Here is a 17,562-nt window from a genome sequence, read left to right as displayed (position 1 = left end):
AGCGATGCGCTGTTCACCGCTAGTCTTCTGTGTAAAAGTCGAGACAGCCTGACGGAAGGCGACAGGCTTGACGGGATCCTCCACGGACGCTGGGCTGGTGACAGCGGACGGGCGAGCGAGAGGGCGAGGGCGAGGGCGTGAGGAGGAAAAGAAGAGCGAGGGAGAAGAGGCGAAGAAGAAGAGAAAAAAGAAAAGGGAAAAAGGTGAAGCTGAAGGAAGTCGAAGAATCGCCCAAAGTGGGAAGAAGCGAATTGGCACGTGCATGCTTAGTCATCCACAGCGACGTGGCGTAGGGCTGACAAGGATAAATATAGATATGGTGATGATAATATGATGATGATGATAGAGATGTATAGATGACAGGATGTAAAGGATAGATGTAGAGGATAGGAGGATATAAGATAGAGGAGAAGAAAAGGGAAGAGAAGGAGGAGAAAGGTGGATGATCGAGGTAGTATGCTGTATAGGTAGGCGGTGATATCTAGTATACTACAGTGATACCAGTATGCTGTATAGGTTGATAGAGCTCTAGGATGTCTAATTGGTACTAATTAGGACTATCAATACATATACTGTCTATTAATATGGAACTACGTCGATGTAAGTGAAAGTGAGAGTGATGCTTACATAATATCACGAAGTTGTTCCGCATCCTTCGCGATGACGTCCTTCTCTCTTCCTCAGCAATCACACCAAGTACATCTACAGCAATCTATCATCGACCATCTTCGAAGGACCATCCACGGCTTCATCTAACTAACATATAGCCCATATCAACACCGACTACAGCTTGCGACTACGCACGTCTCTCCAGGGTAAGTATACTTCTACCAGGCTACTATGGCTTATACAAACGCCACACCGAGTGCATGCTAACCGCTGGGTAGAACACTGACTGAGGATACCAGTTCTTCTCTTCTTATACATAGAAACAGATCATCTCCGTCTCTCATCTCAAAATGACAACACCAACGCTTATTAACCTTCCCCCTCCCCCGTCGGACCCCCTCACTCCCTCCGACATGGGGCCGTAAGTCTTGCTCTTCTCCCCTGACTCGCCCCGTATAAGATACTCTCCTCTAACTATAAATGCAGAAGCACTCCCAACTCTGGAACAACCTCTCTCTCTGCATTGTCCACCGTGGCCATCAAGGACGGCCACCAGGGAGCTCGACGACCCCACACCCACCGCCCACATCGTTCCTCCTCCAACGCATCCGAAACTTCCACCACAACCCTTGATGCAGAACGCGCAGACCGTATCTCGCGACTCGCCGGACTTGAACGCCTCTCTGCCCGCCCGGCAGGTACCAGTGGTAACCCCCACTCACTCTATTATAGCGGACCCTACCATGGCCAAGAGTACTTTGACTCGCATCCTCATATGCTCAAGGAGCGAAGTACGGTTGGTAGTGCCAGTGCAACTGAGAGTGTGAGTCGGGGAAGCCTAGGTGGACGCACTCGGACGACATGGGCTAGTGGAAGTGATGACGTTTACGGTCATGATGAGCCAATAGTCGGCGAGGACGTTGATGCAGACGATGCGGATGCGCGCTCCACAGACGCCTTTAGCGATGAAGGGAATGCCAGCCTCGTTGGCTTTGGGGAGGGAGCAAACAGTACCGTCTCTGGGCCGATATCTACCGCCGTTCAACGCGTAGCTGCTGCAGGCTTAAGTAGGCAGTCCTCGTCCATGACGGGTGTCAGTACTACAGCTGTCGCAGGCTCTCCTACCTCGAGTCGCTTCTCGCATCCAATCACATACCAGCATCAATCTCAACAGCAGCCGCAGTCACCTGCTGGCTCAAATACACCAGGGCCACGCGCTTCTGGTGTCGATGCGCAGATGCTAGATGGCATGACGTATGATGAAGATGTGGTAGATACTACGGCTCGGTCGCCGTTACCTGTCAATAAGAACGACGACGGTCAATGACCTGATGTGGTGGAATGAGTTCCTGTTCGCACTTGTGTTTTTATTTACCTCACTTCTACTCACTATATCTCCTTTGACGGGTCGAGGGTACATCTGCTGTTTGTATGGATAGCTATAGCTGGCTGGCTGGCGGGCCAGCATGATATGTCTTGATGTCACTTCTATCCTACCCACCGACCTTCACCATACTTTCCTTTCCCGTTTTATGCTCACTTCGTATGCGCCTGGTTATAGTATTGTTGGTCTGGTCCGGCATCAGGACGGCACAGAGGTCATTATCGACCGGCTAAATGGAAGGACGGAGCTGTGTCGTGTAAGCTTTGCTATTTATATGATGCTCCGTATGATAAGAAATGATATGCCGAATTGTTATACTAGGCCTCAAGAACGCAGTAGATCATCCCTCGACATGTTAGTATCTAACCCCTTGTGCTTGGTCATATTGGCAGCAAAGGAATACGAGCACTCTAAACTGTAGTTAAACCTAGATGACGCACCCCGGCATAGAGACCAGGGGAGCTCGTCAAGTTTATGATGGAATAAGTAAGGGAAAATCTAATTGACTACATTGGGAGCAACAACACGGCTCGTTGAGATGGCCGGCAGATAACATGGACGGATATGATTGACTACATTAGCAACAACCAAGGGGGCGTGTACGATGCAACAACGGGATGTACATGCTTGCTCCGTACTGTAGATCTATATATGAGCTCTCCTATTCCCTCAATCGAGCATCCTCTTTTCTATCCATCGACCTCATAAAGATAACTACCAACCCAATATCAAAACATTCAAACATCTCCTTCGTTCCAAACAATACCCACGCAGTCGAAAACATGAAAATTGTCCCTCTCCCTACCGCCGTGGACATCGACCAGCCAACCACCATTCGGTCGACCATAACTCCTACATTCGGCGGAGCTCCGTGCCGTCGCTGTCTGAAGAATGCTTCCCTAAACGAAGACGTCTTTCTCATCTCCTATAACCCCTTTCTTCCCGATAACCGCGACACTCCTTATAGTGGCGCTGGCCCGATATTCGTGCATGCGGATGACTGTACGCTGTACGACGGAAGTGAGGACAACAAGCTGGGAATTCCGGAGAAATATCATGCTCGTTCCCTCACGGTGCGAGCGTATGATGCGGGAAACATGATGGTTTGGCATAAAGTGCTTGAGGGAGCGAAGCTAATGGAAACGCTAGAGAGTGAGGTGTTTGGGGATAAGGAGTTGGAGGCGGAGTATGTGCATGTTTATTTCACGGGGCCAGGATGTTTCGCTTTCAAGGTTGTGCCGTAGGAGAAGAAGTGAAAGGGAAGATAGCAATGCAATGTGCGAGGTTGCGTGAGAGAGAGTCGCTTGTAAATATCAACGCTTGAATTTATATGCAAAAGAGCAAGTATAAACAGTCTAAAAGGGGGTATCATATCTATCTTAGCACGTCCCCTTAAAATCCGAGACATCTAAACATTAAGCATAAATGCTTAGCCAAAGGAATAGATCAATTCACTCGAATCAATGTTCCGTCTCTTTAGGATGAACAATCTCCGCAGAAGGAGGTTCATCGTTATCTTTATCCTTCGTCTCCGGCCTTGTCTCGGTAGCAGCGGTAGCAGTAGCCACGGGAGGCGATTCAGTCATCTCAGTGCCTTTCCCCTTATCCTCCCGTTCCTGGCTGTGGCTGTGGCTGCTCTGGTGAGAACTCCTCTGCGCACTTCTATCCCTTGAACTCGACGTTCTCCACGCCCATTGTTTCCCTTGTTTACCTCGTTCGCTCAGCCATTGGTAATCTTCCTCTTCAACCAGCAGTCCGCTAGCTCTGCCAGCGCTACTACTTCGGCGATGCGCACCACTGATAAACGACAACGCCGAGCTTGGAATCGTAGAGTCGTGGCGTTCATCCACCTCACCTGTTTTGCTTGGATCAAAGGTCTTAAACTCCGGCACTATCTGTGTCTCAATGGCCGGCGTGGCAGGGACTACAAGCAGTTCTGTAGCTCCTGCCAACCCTTCGGCAATCGTGCTGTGAGCATCGCTCATATTCTCATCATCGGGTACCATTGTCCCTTCTTCTAGCGCCACTGCCACAACAGCTTCATTATCGCGAAGTTGCGAAGTCCATCGACGGATAAGATATTGTTTTATCTTAAAGATGGTCCCCATATCACTTCCACTTCCATCGCCGCCGTCTGCATCCATCAAGATTGTCCTTTCAGGTGCACTCCAGTTCTTGATGAAACGCCATTTCAACCGCGCCAACATACCTTGTGGTACGACATAATCACGCGGTCCATTTCGGGACCAGAGTGATGGGTTATTATTGGCCATTTCGTTGAAGAAGTTCTCATATATACCTCGTTGATGTGGAGTTTGGCGCCTAGCTGCAAGGTAATGTTTTATGATATACCAGAGAACAAGGACCATGAACATGAATGGTACAGTAGCGATGAAGTACCATTTTATACTTGGATCGCCCTTGAAGGTGTCGACGTTCATACCGAAAAATCCAGTAATGAAGGTCATTGGGAGGAATATGAAGGTGATCCAGCTCAGGCGCCACACTAGGCTACGAGTTAAATCATCTCAATCCCAGGCTGGGCCGACAGATGCTCACTTACTGCTCACATTCAACTGAATACTATGCCGACTGTCTCGTATCGAGACGGACTGGTATAATAAGGAAATCAAATTCTCTGTCGGTTTGATCAAATCTTCCGTAATGACGGTACTGAGCCGTTCGAACTCTCCCGGAACGCCATCTAACCAGGTGTCATCAGACTCTACATCATCTACATATGGTAGGTTAGTAATGATATATCATTATGCGTGGGGCAAACTATCAACATACCTGTTAGATCTTGCAATCTTGTCACCATATCCTTCACAATATCGATATGAATAAACAGCAGCTTTTCAACTTTGAGCCACACACTCGAATTGGCCCATAACTCCGGAGCGCGGGTCTCATCTGCTGGCCTCTCGTATATCTTATCTTCTAGAATACTTACGTGGTCCATAGCCTGGTCTAGGAATGAATCCCAACTTGCCGACAACACTTTGAATATATCATCGAGGATAATTCTTGAACTCTGGAAAGCAAGCTGTTCATCACTTTCAACTAGATCTTTGGACTCAAAGGCAAGGAAGAAGGGAAGACGTCTCCACCGTTCCTCCCATGTTTGACGGGGCGGAATGAGCGTGTCGTCCAGACAGCCGGTGTGAGAATTATCGAAGATGAGAATCGCATTACCATTATCTAGCGTGTCCAGGCGCGGGATATATACGTCTTTGCGTTTCTCTGGTGATTCACCGTTCTGGTTTTCATCAATATGATATGGGTTCTTGATGTCTGGGTCTTCAGTTGGCGGTAAAATGGCCCCTGGGGTTTGCTTGTGCTGGATATAACAGCTAAGGCGCTGGACATAAACATCGTAGCCATGTGCTGGGTTATCTGTATGTAGAAATAAGCTCATGAAAAGAGTTGGCGGCTAGAGGATGCTGCTTGTATTGGGGCTGAAGTGGTGGTTTTTATTTACCTTCATCCCCAAAGGCATCTAATTCCATCATCTTCAACTGATCATCCTCAGCACTTCGACGGTGGCCAGATGTGATATGCGCGGATTTATTATATTGCTTCAAATAGTCCAATCCAAACGAAGTCTTACTGACTCCCCGCCACGGATCATACTGCACTTTCCACGTTTTGCCATTCAAGAAAGGTCTCCCGCCGCGCCTCTCGGGGTTTTTATGTCGAACATATTTCCCAAAGTCGTTCCCGACAAGGTTATCTCTGTTGTCTATATTGAACTTTCTCAACAGATACTCTGTAGCCCAGTCGGCGTTTTGAACGTGGAAAACTCGCAGCACGGCCTCGTTGGTTCGATGGGGGTTATTGTACACTTTTCGAAGGGCGTTGATATCGAATATCTCTTCTGCACTGACTTTGCGCATACGCGTTTTGCTTGCTTCTATAGTTCACGGATCCGGTCAGCGTTAATAAACTAAGTCCAAGAGATCTCAATTGTCCCAACATACCCTGCTTCACAAAATCGATAATCAAAACACGACCACAGTTCTGGTCTATCTCCGAGTACTCCTTGTGCCATTTCGGACCCAGGTCATGTCGTCGTGACGGTCGTTCTAGTAGCAGCAGTCAGTTACACACGGCACCTCTAACCAGCCAGTTCGCGTTCCAAGCAGGAGACTATCCAATCGGATAATTGTAACCGGCTAAAATCATAAAGAGGGTACCCGGCGAGGCTTACTTCTCGGCTTTATATCAGGAGGTAATTGCTCCGCAAGACGCGTCGAGGGGGTATAGGGACCTGATAGACATTTAGTTAGCTACTTAAACACGCTGTAGAATTCTCCTGCAACGAAGACAGTTTACTTACCTTGTCTCGAAGATGGAGAGAGGAGGTTCTCAGTTTGCAGGCGTGGGATACTAGATCTGCTCCAACGATGCTTTATCGAAGGACGAACTAGTGGCTCATCCATCTTCCACGCAACAACGCAAGGAAACAAGAAAACAAGGAAACAAAAGAGCAAACGTGAACTCCGTACGAGAGAAAGGCGGACGGAAGCTGAATGTCAACGATCAGATCATTAATAAATCGCCCAGGAGACTAGGGACGCCGATCGTCTGTCAATGCATGCGGGTATACGAAGGGCTGATAAGGCTGAGCAGCTTCAAAGGAAGGCAAGACAAGGAATATAAGAGGATTCTGGCCATGGCAGGCGGCGCATCACTACTATTCCAGCAGCTGATGGCGTTCATATGATGCGAGGTTCACTCTGCGGTGCACGTAAATGTTCCATCTTGAGGTAGAGATCGAAACATAGGCACAGGCACGAAGTCAGCCGCATCACAAGACCTGTATCAGACCGCGCTCGAGGGTTTTCTTTTCTTTTTGATTCGCGGTTAGCTTAGAAAGCGGAATATGGCGGGAAGACGATGTATCATCACCAGATGTCGTGATGTGTTTAGCGTGTTGAAGGAGCAAGATGTGTGTTCTCATGGTGTGTTTACTCGGAGACGAATCTAGTGAAGGGATGTCTTTTTTGATAGCCTAGCTTATAGTACATAACTCCTTATAACCGCGCTTTAGCCTTGAAAAAGAGGAGCCAGAAGTAATACCGATGAACGCAGATAAGATCCCTCCCAGCCAAAAGCACCATACGCGGCTCCTAGCCAGTAATACCCCCCATAGCAGAGAGAAAGAAATCACAAGGACAAAAAGAGAAATACCGTTACCCCCTCCCAAACTTCCAGTACATAATAGAAATGCAATAATAGGACGTAGCATGGGCATTTCACGTCGTAAGGAGTACACTGTTTGACTGACATACCCGTCACCCTCTACTCTGCGCGACCTTGGGTCACCTTAGCAGCCTGAACGGCGGTCATCTTCTGGATCCAGCCTTGGGTAGGGTGCGGCTTCTTGACTGTACGTAGATCATCTGATGAGAAGCCTGGGATGCGCATGTTGTAGTTGCGCTCCAGGACGAGCTGGATGTCGCGGATGTCCAAAGTGGAGGATGGACGAAGTTTGGCAAGACGACAGGCAGCGGTGATCACGTCGTCGACAAAATCATCGGCCATTTGGAGAACAAACTGTAAGAGTGGGTGTTAGATGACGATGATGGTAGCTGGAATACCTGGAATATAGGAATACATACCTCCTCAGCATCGGGCGTGAGTTTCTCTCCTTCCCCACCTCCAGTTACTTGTCTGATGAGGTCATCAAGTTTCTTCTTGCTAAGCACGCGCTGGCCTTCTCCTTCCAAAACGTAGCCAGGGTGCTTCTGGATCGCAGGCTGTCCCATCATTCCCATGGATCCGTGACTGGCTCCGGTGGTAAGGGTAGGGCGGGATGCTCCCATGCTGACAGGCTCGGGGGTAGTAGAGATATTCAAATTTTTGGGGATGGCCATGTGAATCTTGCGTGTCTCCATGTTTCGATCGCCGATGTAGGCCTGAGGGTGCGCATGAGTGGGTGTTTGAGGCATGGTTGCGTTAGAGTAGTTCTGCTGTGCTTGAGCGACTGCGGCTTGTTGTGAAAGTGGGCGTGGAGGGCCCTGGTGCTGTGGAACTTGAGAGATGGTAGCTGAAGCTGCGCTATCTGGAAGTTGCTGTTTTATACCCGGAATTTGCCCCTGTTGCTGCTGTGTTGGTTGCTGTTGTCCTTGCTGTTGTGTTTGTTGTTGTCCTTGTTGCTGAGCTTGTGGGAGTGTTACTCCTGCCCCAGGAAGCTGGCCCTGTTGCGGTTGAGAAGGGGTTTGTCTTGCTGCAACAACGGCTGAGTTTATAGTATGCGGTGCAGGAGTTCCTGTAGTAGCAGGAACAGCCTGCTGGACGGCGGCCTGGCTAACAATCTGTTGATCTGCTCCCCCAGAAGCCTGAGCTTGCGTTCCTTGGTTTGCTTGCTGGCCAGCAGCAGCAGCCGCTTGCTGGTGCTGGAGTCGGAAGTTATCCTGCTGCTCCTTGAACTTTGCAAGGAACTCAACTCCTTCTCTATATAGCTTGTCGGCGTAGATTTGCCTCGACTTGAATTCAGTTATCTCGTCGGCCGTCAGGTTACCGTTGCCCTGACGTTGCTGAAACGCCTGCCGCACTTCAGCCAGCTTCACTTTCCCCAATTCCTGCTTCTGTAGTGCTGCACCATATCGATTCTTCGCTTCCTGTAACCAGCTTTCCGCCTGGTCCTTATTTATCGATATCGGGAGAATGAAGTTTAGGCTGTTGACCTTGGCCTGGATCTGAGGGAAAAGGGCCTGGAAGTTCTGTGGCTTTTGCTGGCCTGGGTTTACCCCAACTGGACCCCGATTTATCTGTCCTTGCTGGTCCTGAGCTTGCTTCGCCTGCTGCTGCTGAGCCTGTGCCTGTGCCTGAGCTTGAGCCTGAGCCTGAGCCTGTGCTTGCGCTTGAGCCTGTGCTTGCTGTTGTGCTTGAGCCTGAGCCTGTTGAGCCTGTGCTTGTGCCTGGGCTTGGGCTTGCGCCTTTGCTTGAGCTTGAGCTTGTGCCTGGGCTTGCGCCTGGGCCTGAGCCTGAGGATGATTAGCAAACTGTCCCCTGTTTTGTTGCTGGTACAATCTCATCCCCCTCATCAGCTGTGTCGATAGCGTTGTGAGTCTCTGCTGTGCATTCATATATTCATTCGACGTAGGCGGGTGCGATTGGAGCACCTCCCAGCAGCCCCTGACGGCCTGCGTGTGCATCGCTTTCTGGGCATCAGGAAGATGAGGCAGCTTCTGGACCTGCTCGGTACGTATTAGATTCGATAGCTGCTGCTGCTGCATAGGCTGCTGGCCAGGATGCGCGGTGTTGGATGGTGCCGATGAGTTCTCCATATTTGCTTCCCAGCGAAGCTCGTCACTCGCTCGCAAGTCGCTCTGCTCTGGTGTGATGGCGCACCCGTATATACGTCGCCGTGCAGCCGTATAAATAAGGAATCGATCAGATGAAGCGTAGACACGACGGTGGTGCTGGATGTGCGAGCTTGTTGGATGTTGGAGGTTGAAAAGGAATCGCAGGACAAGAAGTTCAAGCCTCACGCCGCAAAAGCTCTTGGCACGCCATGACCTCATCTTCGACTTTGTTTATATCTACAACTTACAACTTCACCTTCTACGCGTTCACTAACCACTAACACGACCAAGATGGGCACCAGGGGGTACAAGATCGTGCGCCATCGGGGTAGATACTGGGTATACTACAACCACTACGATAGCTACCCTAGTTATCTCGGCAAGAATCTCCTGGCAGTCATACCCGTCGACCCGGAAGGATATAAAGGTGAGATCCTAACATACGCGTCCCATGAATGAAGAGACATACGAATAATGGAGATATTTCTTGTGGCGAATAGCATGGCTAGAGAAAAAGCGGGCAGAATATGAAAAGCTATCGGTACGGCTCGAGAAAGCGCTCTGCGTTACGGAAGAACGTATACAGGATGTCGCTGCAAAAAAAGCCGAGGCCAACCCTGTCTGGAAGGAAATAGATGATGTTGAGATACTCCCTTCTACCCTTTGCGAGGTGGGGAATGACTTGTTCATCGAGTGGATTTACCTCATAGACCTTGACAATGAAGTCTTCACTGTGAATAACACTCTGTTCTTCAACCTCTGGGACATCCCGCGGGACCGCTGGCTGCGTGCCTTCGAAACGGAAGAGTCCTACTCCACTATAATCTGCCCTGAAGCCTCATTCAATCCGATCACGCCCAAGTACTTTGTGGATGATGCTGAGCGTGACCGGTATAAAGAGGTGTACGGGACATACAGTTGCCCCGCGCTAGAGACTGCCTCCTTTGAAATAAATATACCCAATGCCTCCCTCCAGAATATTGTTGCGGTGATGTTCTTGGAATGCTTACTGGAGCCGTACTGGTCACGTCTCTGGGAGTATCTCCCCCAATGGGGGCCTCAGGACTTCGCTTTCCAGGAGGTGGCGTTTGCTGTTCTATCACTCGCAGCTGGTCAGTACTACTTTTCTAATCCGGCTGAGTTGTGCGGTGGCTACGAACGCGAGGGACAGTCGAATGGTTTTATTATTAATAAAACCTCTGATGGCAAAACGGAGATGCTCCCTATATTTGGTCGAGGATGTCATGCCCCAGCCCAGGAAGCTGGATCTGCCCCTCCCGGTAGCATGTACTATTTCGAAGGTATCCTCATCAGCCTTGTCACACCAGAGACACTTGAAAAGGACACCGATGCTGCAATCGCAAAGGCAGTGGAGTTCGGGGTACAGGGCGGCAAGACGCATTTTCAAATCGTGATATTTTCAGTCATCACTGCTCTCTTTGTGGAGGTATCTGTGAAGGATGACTTGAAACTAGTCAGACACACCGGAATTGTACTTGTCACCCTCCATCCTCGTCGCATGCCCGAGAATGACATGTCAGGCCCAAACCCTCACGCCACTGAGACAGAACCACCCTATCGCGCATCCCGGGGATTTGCAATGTTACAAGGCTTATTCAATAAAAAGGTCAGCATGGAGACTGCGAATTTTAATCAAGGAGTGTTCCCAACAGAGATATACGCTGAAATTATTTCATATATCGGTCCCCAAACTCAACTGGCCTGCGCGAAAGTCTCCAAGACCTTCCGTAGTCTATGCCAGGAACGTTTCTCGTTAGACGATAAGCTTTCAATTACAAAGCTGGACCCTTCGGCCTATCAATGGACAGGTAAATCCAATAAGCGAAAATTGGACGCTTTAGGCACATTCGAATTCCAAGGCATGAAGAAGACCGGCAGAGTCTCGCAGTCAAGCTTTAACCCAGGTTATCCTGGTGGATCCGGAAAGACTTGCGCGAGGTGGTGCCCAGTTATTGGAACAGGAGCAAGGAAAAGTGTCATCACGCAAGCCTTTCTCGGAATTTCACTCGACTAACTGATAACTCTTCCAGCAAAGGATAATGCAGTGAAAGCCTCATCTTATGTCACTTTTTCGGTTCTTACATGCACCGCCTGTCCTTTCCATCTTTTCAGCCTACAGTTATCTGATGTCTCAACTTGCAGATTGTGTCCGGGTCTTGTGTCTGGTTAATAATGCCAGTACTGCTTCGAGGGGTTTCATCTTACCTTGCAAATACATTGGCAGCTGTCATAGTACTTTATTTGCAATCCAAGTATCTAACCCCTTTTAACTCTAGAAAGTCTAATACCATGGATAAATATTCCATCGGCCTCTTACGGAATGATAATTGCCCTGGTTGCTTCGTGTAGTGACCTCAGACAATTTAAGCAGCAAAAGGTGAGAGAACGACGAACTTTAGAGGTGCTCGAAACCCAATTAAAACCCCTAGCTGAGTTAGAATAAAGCAATGTCATGAAATTACGAATATGAACATCTTTGTGTTTATATTTCTCATAATTCAACGTCAAAATACATAATTCGTATATAATGGCGTTAGAGGCGGAAGGACGTCTTCCCCACCCCAATATCCCATTATCTGGGCATGTTAATCATGGTCTATACTGTCTAAGTCGGTTAGCTGGCCTCTGGTATAAATGTTGGTATCCCCGGGCGGCATGTCAGCGTAAATAGGGGGCTTGGGTATGTGTACCCCCTGCGCGCAGCCATATAGCCTGGATGATACTCAGACTTTCATGAGCTGCACCTTCGTCCCCTTGAAAAACGGTAGTTAGGTCATCTAGAACCTAGGCCAGGTGACGGTAGCTTTGGATGTACTCATTGCATCAGATACCGTTCTCAATCATTGCCGCACTTAAAATGCAGTGGGAACGCAGTGATTCTGTGGTACGATCGCTAACTCCAAAGCTTCATCGTAGTAGCCCTCCCAAATCCTTCTCCATCCCAGTAACTCGAACTTCCAGGCGTCGCTTTTTCATCTCTAGCTCACGAATGGCTTCCAATTCCTGCTCAATATCTTCGTCTGTGACTTCCACAGCTTCAGTCCCTGCTGCGTCAGGATTCTCTGTCCGATATGGGTAGTCACCGTCGTTATATTGCGAGTGATTCATCTGTTCCAGCTCTGCAGCCTGATCGGCAACACGTTTTTCAAGATGCACAAGGGAATCTGTAATCTCACGATGGCGAGACCGTATGGTAGCAATCTTCTCCTTGGCTCCAGCCACTGGACTATTCAGCACAAGTGTTGGCATTAGCTAACTCCATCCAGTTGCGCCATGTCTAGGAGTAGACTTACTATACGTTGCAAAGCATATCAGCTCCTCGTAGTAAAACTTCAATGTCCAATCCGCCCCTTGTAGTCCTGTCAGATGCCGCGGCCGTCGACCGCTTGATTGCATCCATCATATCCCCGCCCAAAACCCGCGCAACAGCAGACTGGTTCGTACGATCTCTCACCGCATATATGCGACTGATCATAGACTCCTTCTCAGTTTCTGCCACGAACATCGTACCTCGGCGAGTCGCTCTTCTTTGAGATTTAGTGGCGGCATTGTCGACTGAGAAAAGAGCTCTTTCGTGGGCTTCTGTGTCTCGGATAAGGGTGGTGATATCGTGGGGTTGGAGAAGCGCATTCACAAATGATTTTGGAGGGGGAAAGCTGGAACAAGACAATGTTAGAGTAAACCTCCGGAATAAGCGTGGCTATGGGTAAACAGCTTACGACAAGTCAGCTATTGCAGCTGCGGAGAGAGAGATCTGCTCCAGGTGGTTCTGTAGTAGGCTCATTTTGCCATCAACGGGGTATAGATGACCACTTCAAACAGCTACTTTGACAGGAGTATAGATAGTTCTCTCGAGAATCCAGTATTCAAGTATCGGCACCCTGAAAAACGGGGGAATATCTCTAATGTTATTATGTGGTTTCTCATCCATCGACTTTCTTCTTATCGCCGAGTAAACAAAAGATATATCGGATTAGTCATCTGGTCTTGGCATATATATACTGAAGAAGCTCGAGTTTGTTCTCTCAATAACTATTACAACTTTCAGCTTGTCCCTTTTGTATATACGACCTTGCTATGACGGTTTCATGGCCTCTTTCCAACAAGGTGATCAATCGGTGGTCGAGATGCTTCAACCATGGCAACAATCTATGATAGATGCTCACTACAGCAACAGTTAGAGCGGCGATAGGGGTTGGATAAGATGCATTCTCTTACAGACTAGAAGAGGAACCCAGAAAGAATTCAAGAAGACAAAATACCCCTAAAAACAATACCCATCAGGCCTTACAGCTGTTATTGATTCCATACCGAGCAAGCATGGCTCTATGGTCAGATGTTGAGACTCTGATTTGGCGTATTCCTTCCACAGCTGACCGAAGAGATCGTTCATGCGAGTAGCCACGCTTATACCGATAATCACCATAGTCCCAAGTCCGAAGCTACCGAGGAGCCCAAAGCAGTCATCGTATTAGAGACATAGCCAACAGGGTCGATGCTGGGGGGATAAACGGATGAGCAGAGGTACTGACCATGTTGATTAGAAAGTTGAATAGACTGCAAAATAGTGTGTCTTCGAGTCTGCTAAGATCATCGTCCAGTACATGGATCTATATTAAAGCCTGGATCATAATTGTTGGATTCATGCAGACAGCCAACGGAGCTTCCATAGCCATTCTCCACGTCTAATCGATCATCACCAGCCCTTCGTCCTTATAGTGCCTTCAGTAAACCACCACAACCTACTGTACTAGACAGCTGAATATACTCTCACTAAAGGCGAGCTACTACAGCTATATAGCGACCAATCGTTATCCTGATGCATAAGCGTTAAGCTATTCTGCAGCTAGAAGTTGGTAGTGTAGCTTCACAGGCTCTAAATCTCAGTCTGTATCGCTTGAATGTCAAGATAGAGGTCATTCTGTCCAGACTCCATTATGAGATACCGAGACTGAGACTGAGCTTGTACTTTAGCTTGCCCTTGTGGTACTGCGTATGAGAGCTGAAAGAGCTGAAAGAGCTGAAAGAGCTGATCGAGTGGCTGATGTTTTAACCTCGGAAGAAATCGATATATGATATAGCTGTCGTCAAGGCTCCGTCATCAGGAAGATGAGTAGTGAGGCTCCTAGGGACGACGTGTGCTGTCATAGGCATACTCGAAGGCCACCAATCGCAGCTGAACACCCTACGCCGTCGTCGTGGCCATACTGCCTGCTATGTTGTATGGTGTATGCTGTATGGTGTATGAGGTCGCTGAGTAACGCGCAGGTTGAGACGCTGCTTAGTCACGCGAAGCTGGAAGTGCGACTTCTCTCTCTTTCTCTCGCATGCAACAACCAGCACAGCCCAAACAACCATCTCTTCGTGCACTCTGCAACTTCGTCTTCGGCGTCTCCCGACCTGCTTTTACCTGTCTCTGCTGTATTTGTTTCTTTCTTTTACTGCTTTGCTCGCTGACTCAAACCTCACGCCCCAACGCTCCGTTCGCCTCCCGGTTCTGCTGTCCTTAACGCCGGCCCCAGAGCTCCATCTCGTAGGAGCTGGTCAATAGCTTCAAAATGCCAGCAGAGAAGCGAACGCTTCGCTCTAACCGATCAGACGCCTCGGCCAACGGCGATAAACCCCGTTCTAATTCGCAAAGCTCCAGCTCGAACAAAGATAAACCTGCTCCGACCCGTTCTGCGGCGTCACGAGGCAAGGCAGCGCCTGCTAGAAAACCGGCCTCAGGCTCGAAGAAGGACTCCTCGCAGTCCAAGGGCTCAGATCTCGTCGAGAACGGCGTAAATGGTGCAGAGGACGTGCAGATGAGTGAAGAGCATGTGAACGGGTCTGTATCACCAAAGCAGCTCGACCGCGACGACAACGACGGCGACGAGGAGATGACTGTTGTCGTGCCTCCGTCGAAAGCTTCCCGACTATCGGGAGAGCCTGATAAGATCCGTAGCGAGACCAAGATGGACACAGATCAGGACGAGGAGGCCCAGAAGGCCGAAGAAGTGGTTGACCCGGTCGAGAAAGCTCAGTCAGGTATGTCTCTCTCTCAACCGTGTTTTTTTTTCTACTTCCTAATAATGACCGTGATACTGACAATTTGATAGATATCAGGACAAATTTCACACTACTCGAGAGAGCCGTTGTGCACTTTGATCTACGCTTCACTCTTCGGGTACTACGAACGATCTCTTCTATGCGTAAATACCTGTCTGCAGACCTTCTCGCCAGCGTCATTACATCCGCGTACCAGCGATCGGATCCCACCGCTTCCTTCCTTCTGTCTGCTCTTGATAGAAACTCTGCCTTCGACAATGTCGCCGAGGATGTTGCCATGGAAGATGTCACCGAACAGAAGACGGCCTCGTCCAAGCCATCGCCCAAGGAGACCCTGCCTGAGATCGACATCTACCTTTCCATTCTCGTCCAGATTCATCTCTATGACGAGAAGCTTATCGAGAAGGGCGCTGAGTTCTCACAGAAGCTGGTCGAGAGGCTGAGGACGCACAACCGGAGGACTTTGGACTGTTTGGCTGCCCGAGTGTACTTTTACTATTCTCTCTTTTTCGAGCAGCTAAAACCACTTCCTCCATCGCCAACTGCCGCCGTTATATCCATCCGGCAATCGCTCCTTGCAGCTCTGAGGACCGCCGTTCTGCGCAAAGACACGGACATCCAGGCAACCGTTACAACCCTCTTGCTTCGCAACTACCTGTCCACCTCGCACATCTCCCAAGCCGATCTCTTCATCTCACACTCCGAGTTCCCCGCCGGTGCGTCCAACAACCAAATTGCTCGATATCTGTACTACCTAGGCCGAATTCGAGCCATCCAGCTGCGATACACCGACGCCCATCAGCACTTGGTGAGCGCTACTCGGAAATCCCCATCGACTCTCAGCGCAGGCGGCTTCTACCAGGCGTCGATGAAGCTACTTGTCGTTGTGGAGCTGTTGATGGGAGATATCCCTGACCGTGCCATCTTCCGTCAGGCAGCTTTGGAACGCGCCATGTACCCTTACTTCCTACTTGTACGAGCCGTCAGCGTTGGCGACCTAGACGGATTCCAGAAGATCGTCCAGACCTACGGGCCCGCATTCCGAAAAGACAGCACGTACACGCTCATTCTCCGACTACGACAGAATGTCATAAAGACTGGTATCCGCATGATGTCGTTGTCCTACACTCGTATCTCCCTGCGCGATATCTGCCTCCGTCTAGGCCTGGATAGCGAGGAATCCGCCGAGTACATTGTTGCAAAGGCCATAAGAGATGGTGTGATCGAAGCTTCGTTGGACCATGAGCAGGGCTACATGAAGAGCAAGGAGGTTGGCGATGTGTATGCTACCCAGGAACCGGGCGAGGTGTTCCACGAACGTATCCAAGCGTGCTTAGGTCTCCACGACGAGAGTGTCAAGGTATGAACTTTGCTATAAACATATGTACTTCTTATACTAACATGGCGTTTCTAGGCAATGAGGTTTCCCATGAACCAGCACCGACTCGAGCTGAAGAATGCTCAGGAGGCACGCGAGCGAGAGAGAGAGCTGGCCAAGGAGATCGTAGAAGGAGACATGGATGACGACGATGCCGGCGGCGACTTCGAGGGCATCTAGTCAACCGTGTGTATGCAAAGACATACCCCCTAAACATACTCCCTTCCCGCCGCCTCGCTATCCACATACCGTCTCCCCCCTTGCCCATATGGTTCCCATTACTTTCACTAGTGTTACTGCTCTCGCTCCCTCCAGGGCTGCTGTCTCCCATCATCTGTGTATGTATCATTCCTGTGATCAACGACAAGACACGCGTCTCTGGCAGGGAGTGGCCAGCTTGGATGTATGTACAGTCCTTCAACCGACAAACCGGGGTTTATTATTTCCTTTTTATCTTTTCTCTTGTGTCTTTGCTACAACAAATCCCAATGTAATTTTTCTACCTCCTTGCCTGCCATTACCTAGACACAAGCTCGAATCAATTTTGCAATCACCGTCATCATATCTTCGCTTCTTCTGCTATCTACATCTGCTATCTACATAGTGAAGTCTTGTGTATGTTCGGGTGCAAGCTCGGCACGGAGAAATGCAAGACCAAGCTTTCCGGGCTTCGACCAAGTTTGAACTTCAACTTCTGACCCGGAAAAAAAAAGCACCACGAAAACGGGCATCTCGGTGCATCTTCTCCCACCCACCACCTCGCATGGCTTGATATATAAGCTGTATCCTATCCAATCCTTTATATCTGC

The 17,562-nt window shown here is 49.3% G+C and overlaps 7 protein-coding genes across 7 annotated transcripts; 4 read left to right on the top strand and 3 right to left on the bottom strand.

Annotated features, from left to right (window-relative positions):
- Positions 1 to 959: 959 nt before the first annotated feature.
- On the top strand, positions 960 to 1,936 carry GIQ15_05135 (uncharacterized protein; the record flags this gene model as incomplete). The annotated part of the gene is made up of 2 exons (XM_033552552.1): positions 960 to 1,030; positions 1,096 to 1,936. 2 exons carry the CDS (start codon positions 960 to 962, stop codon positions 1,934 to 1,936), a joined length of 912 nt encoding a protein of 303 aa, XP_033406282.1.
- Positions 1,937 to 2,775: 839 nt separating this feature from the next.
- On the top strand, positions 2,776 to 3,237 carry GIQ15_05134 (uncharacterized protein; the record flags this gene model as incomplete). Its single annotated transcript, XM_033552551.1, has 1 exon — positions 2,776 to 3,237. The coding sequence occupies one exon, from the start codon at positions 2,776 to 2,778 to the stop codon at positions 3,235 to 3,237; it is 462 nt and encodes a 153-aa protein (XP_033406281.1).
- Positions 3,238 to 3,453: 216 nt separating this feature from the next.
- GIQ15_05133 (uncharacterized protein) lies at positions 3,454 to 6,435 on the bottom strand (the record flags this gene model as incomplete). Its single annotated transcript, XM_033552550.1, has 7 exons — positions 3,454 to 4,499; positions 4,557 to 4,727; positions 4,787 to 5,389; positions 5,475 to 5,906; positions 5,974 to 6,078; positions 6,204 to 6,263; positions 6,333 to 6,435. The coding sequence occupies 7 exons, from the start codon at positions 6,433 to 6,435 to the stop codon at positions 3,454 to 3,456; spliced, it is 2,520 nt and encodes an 839-aa protein (XP_033406280.1).
- Positions 6,436 to 7,297: 862 nt separating this feature from the next.
- Positions 7,298 to 9,525, bottom strand: GIQ15_05132 (transcription initiation factor TFIID subunit 12; the record flags this gene model as incomplete). The annotated part of the gene is made up of 3 exons (XM_033552549.1): positions 7,298 to 7,552; positions 7,618 to 8,733; positions 9,124 to 9,525. 3 exons carry the CDS (start codon positions 9,523 to 9,525, stop codon positions 7,298 to 7,300), a joined length of 1,773 nt encoding a protein of 590 aa, XP_033406279.1.
- Positions 9,526 to 9,597: 72 nt separating this feature from the next.
- GIQ15_05131 (F-box domain-containing protein) lies at positions 9,598 to 11,341 on the top strand (the record flags this gene model as incomplete). The annotated part of the gene is made up of 2 exons (XM_033552548.1): positions 9,598 to 9,733; positions 9,807 to 11,341. The coding sequence occupies 2 exons, from the start codon at positions 9,598 to 9,600 to the stop codon at positions 11,339 to 11,341; spliced, it is 1,671 nt and encodes a 556-aa protein (XP_033406278.1).
- An 893-nt stretch (positions 11,342 to 12,234) lies between these two features.
- On the bottom strand, positions 12,235 to 13,111 carry GIQ15_05130 (uncharacterized protein; the record flags this gene model as incomplete). Its single annotated transcript, XM_033552547.1, has 3 exons — positions 12,235 to 12,553; positions 12,621 to 12,983; positions 13,047 to 13,111. The coding sequence occupies 3 exons, from the start codon at positions 13,109 to 13,111 to the stop codon at positions 12,235 to 12,237; spliced, it is 747 nt and encodes a 248-aa protein (XP_033406277.1).
- A 1,774-nt stretch (positions 13,112 to 14,885) lies between these two features.
- Positions 14,886 to 16,933, top strand: GIQ15_05129 (26S proteasome non-ATPase regulatory subunit 3; the record flags this gene model as incomplete). The annotated part of the gene is made up of 3 exons (XM_033552546.1): positions 14,886 to 15,354; positions 15,426 to 16,735; positions 16,790 to 16,933. The coding sequence occupies 3 exons, from the start codon at positions 14,886 to 14,888 to the stop codon at positions 16,931 to 16,933; spliced, it is 1,923 nt and encodes a 640-aa protein (XP_033406276.1).
- Between the last annotated feature and the right edge of the window lie 629 nt (positions 16,934 to 17,562).

This window comes from Arthroderma uncinatum, assembly GCF_011692745.1.
Source record: "Arthroderma uncinatum strain CBS 119779 chromosome Unknown scaffold3, whole genome shotgun sequence".
NCBI classification, from domain to species: domain Eukaryota; kingdom Fungi; phylum Ascomycota; class Eurotiomycetes; order Onygenales; family Arthrodermataceae; genus Arthroderma; species Arthroderma uncinatum.
Note: the sequence above shows the minus strand (reverse complement) of the source record. Positions and strands in the feature narration are given on the sequence as shown.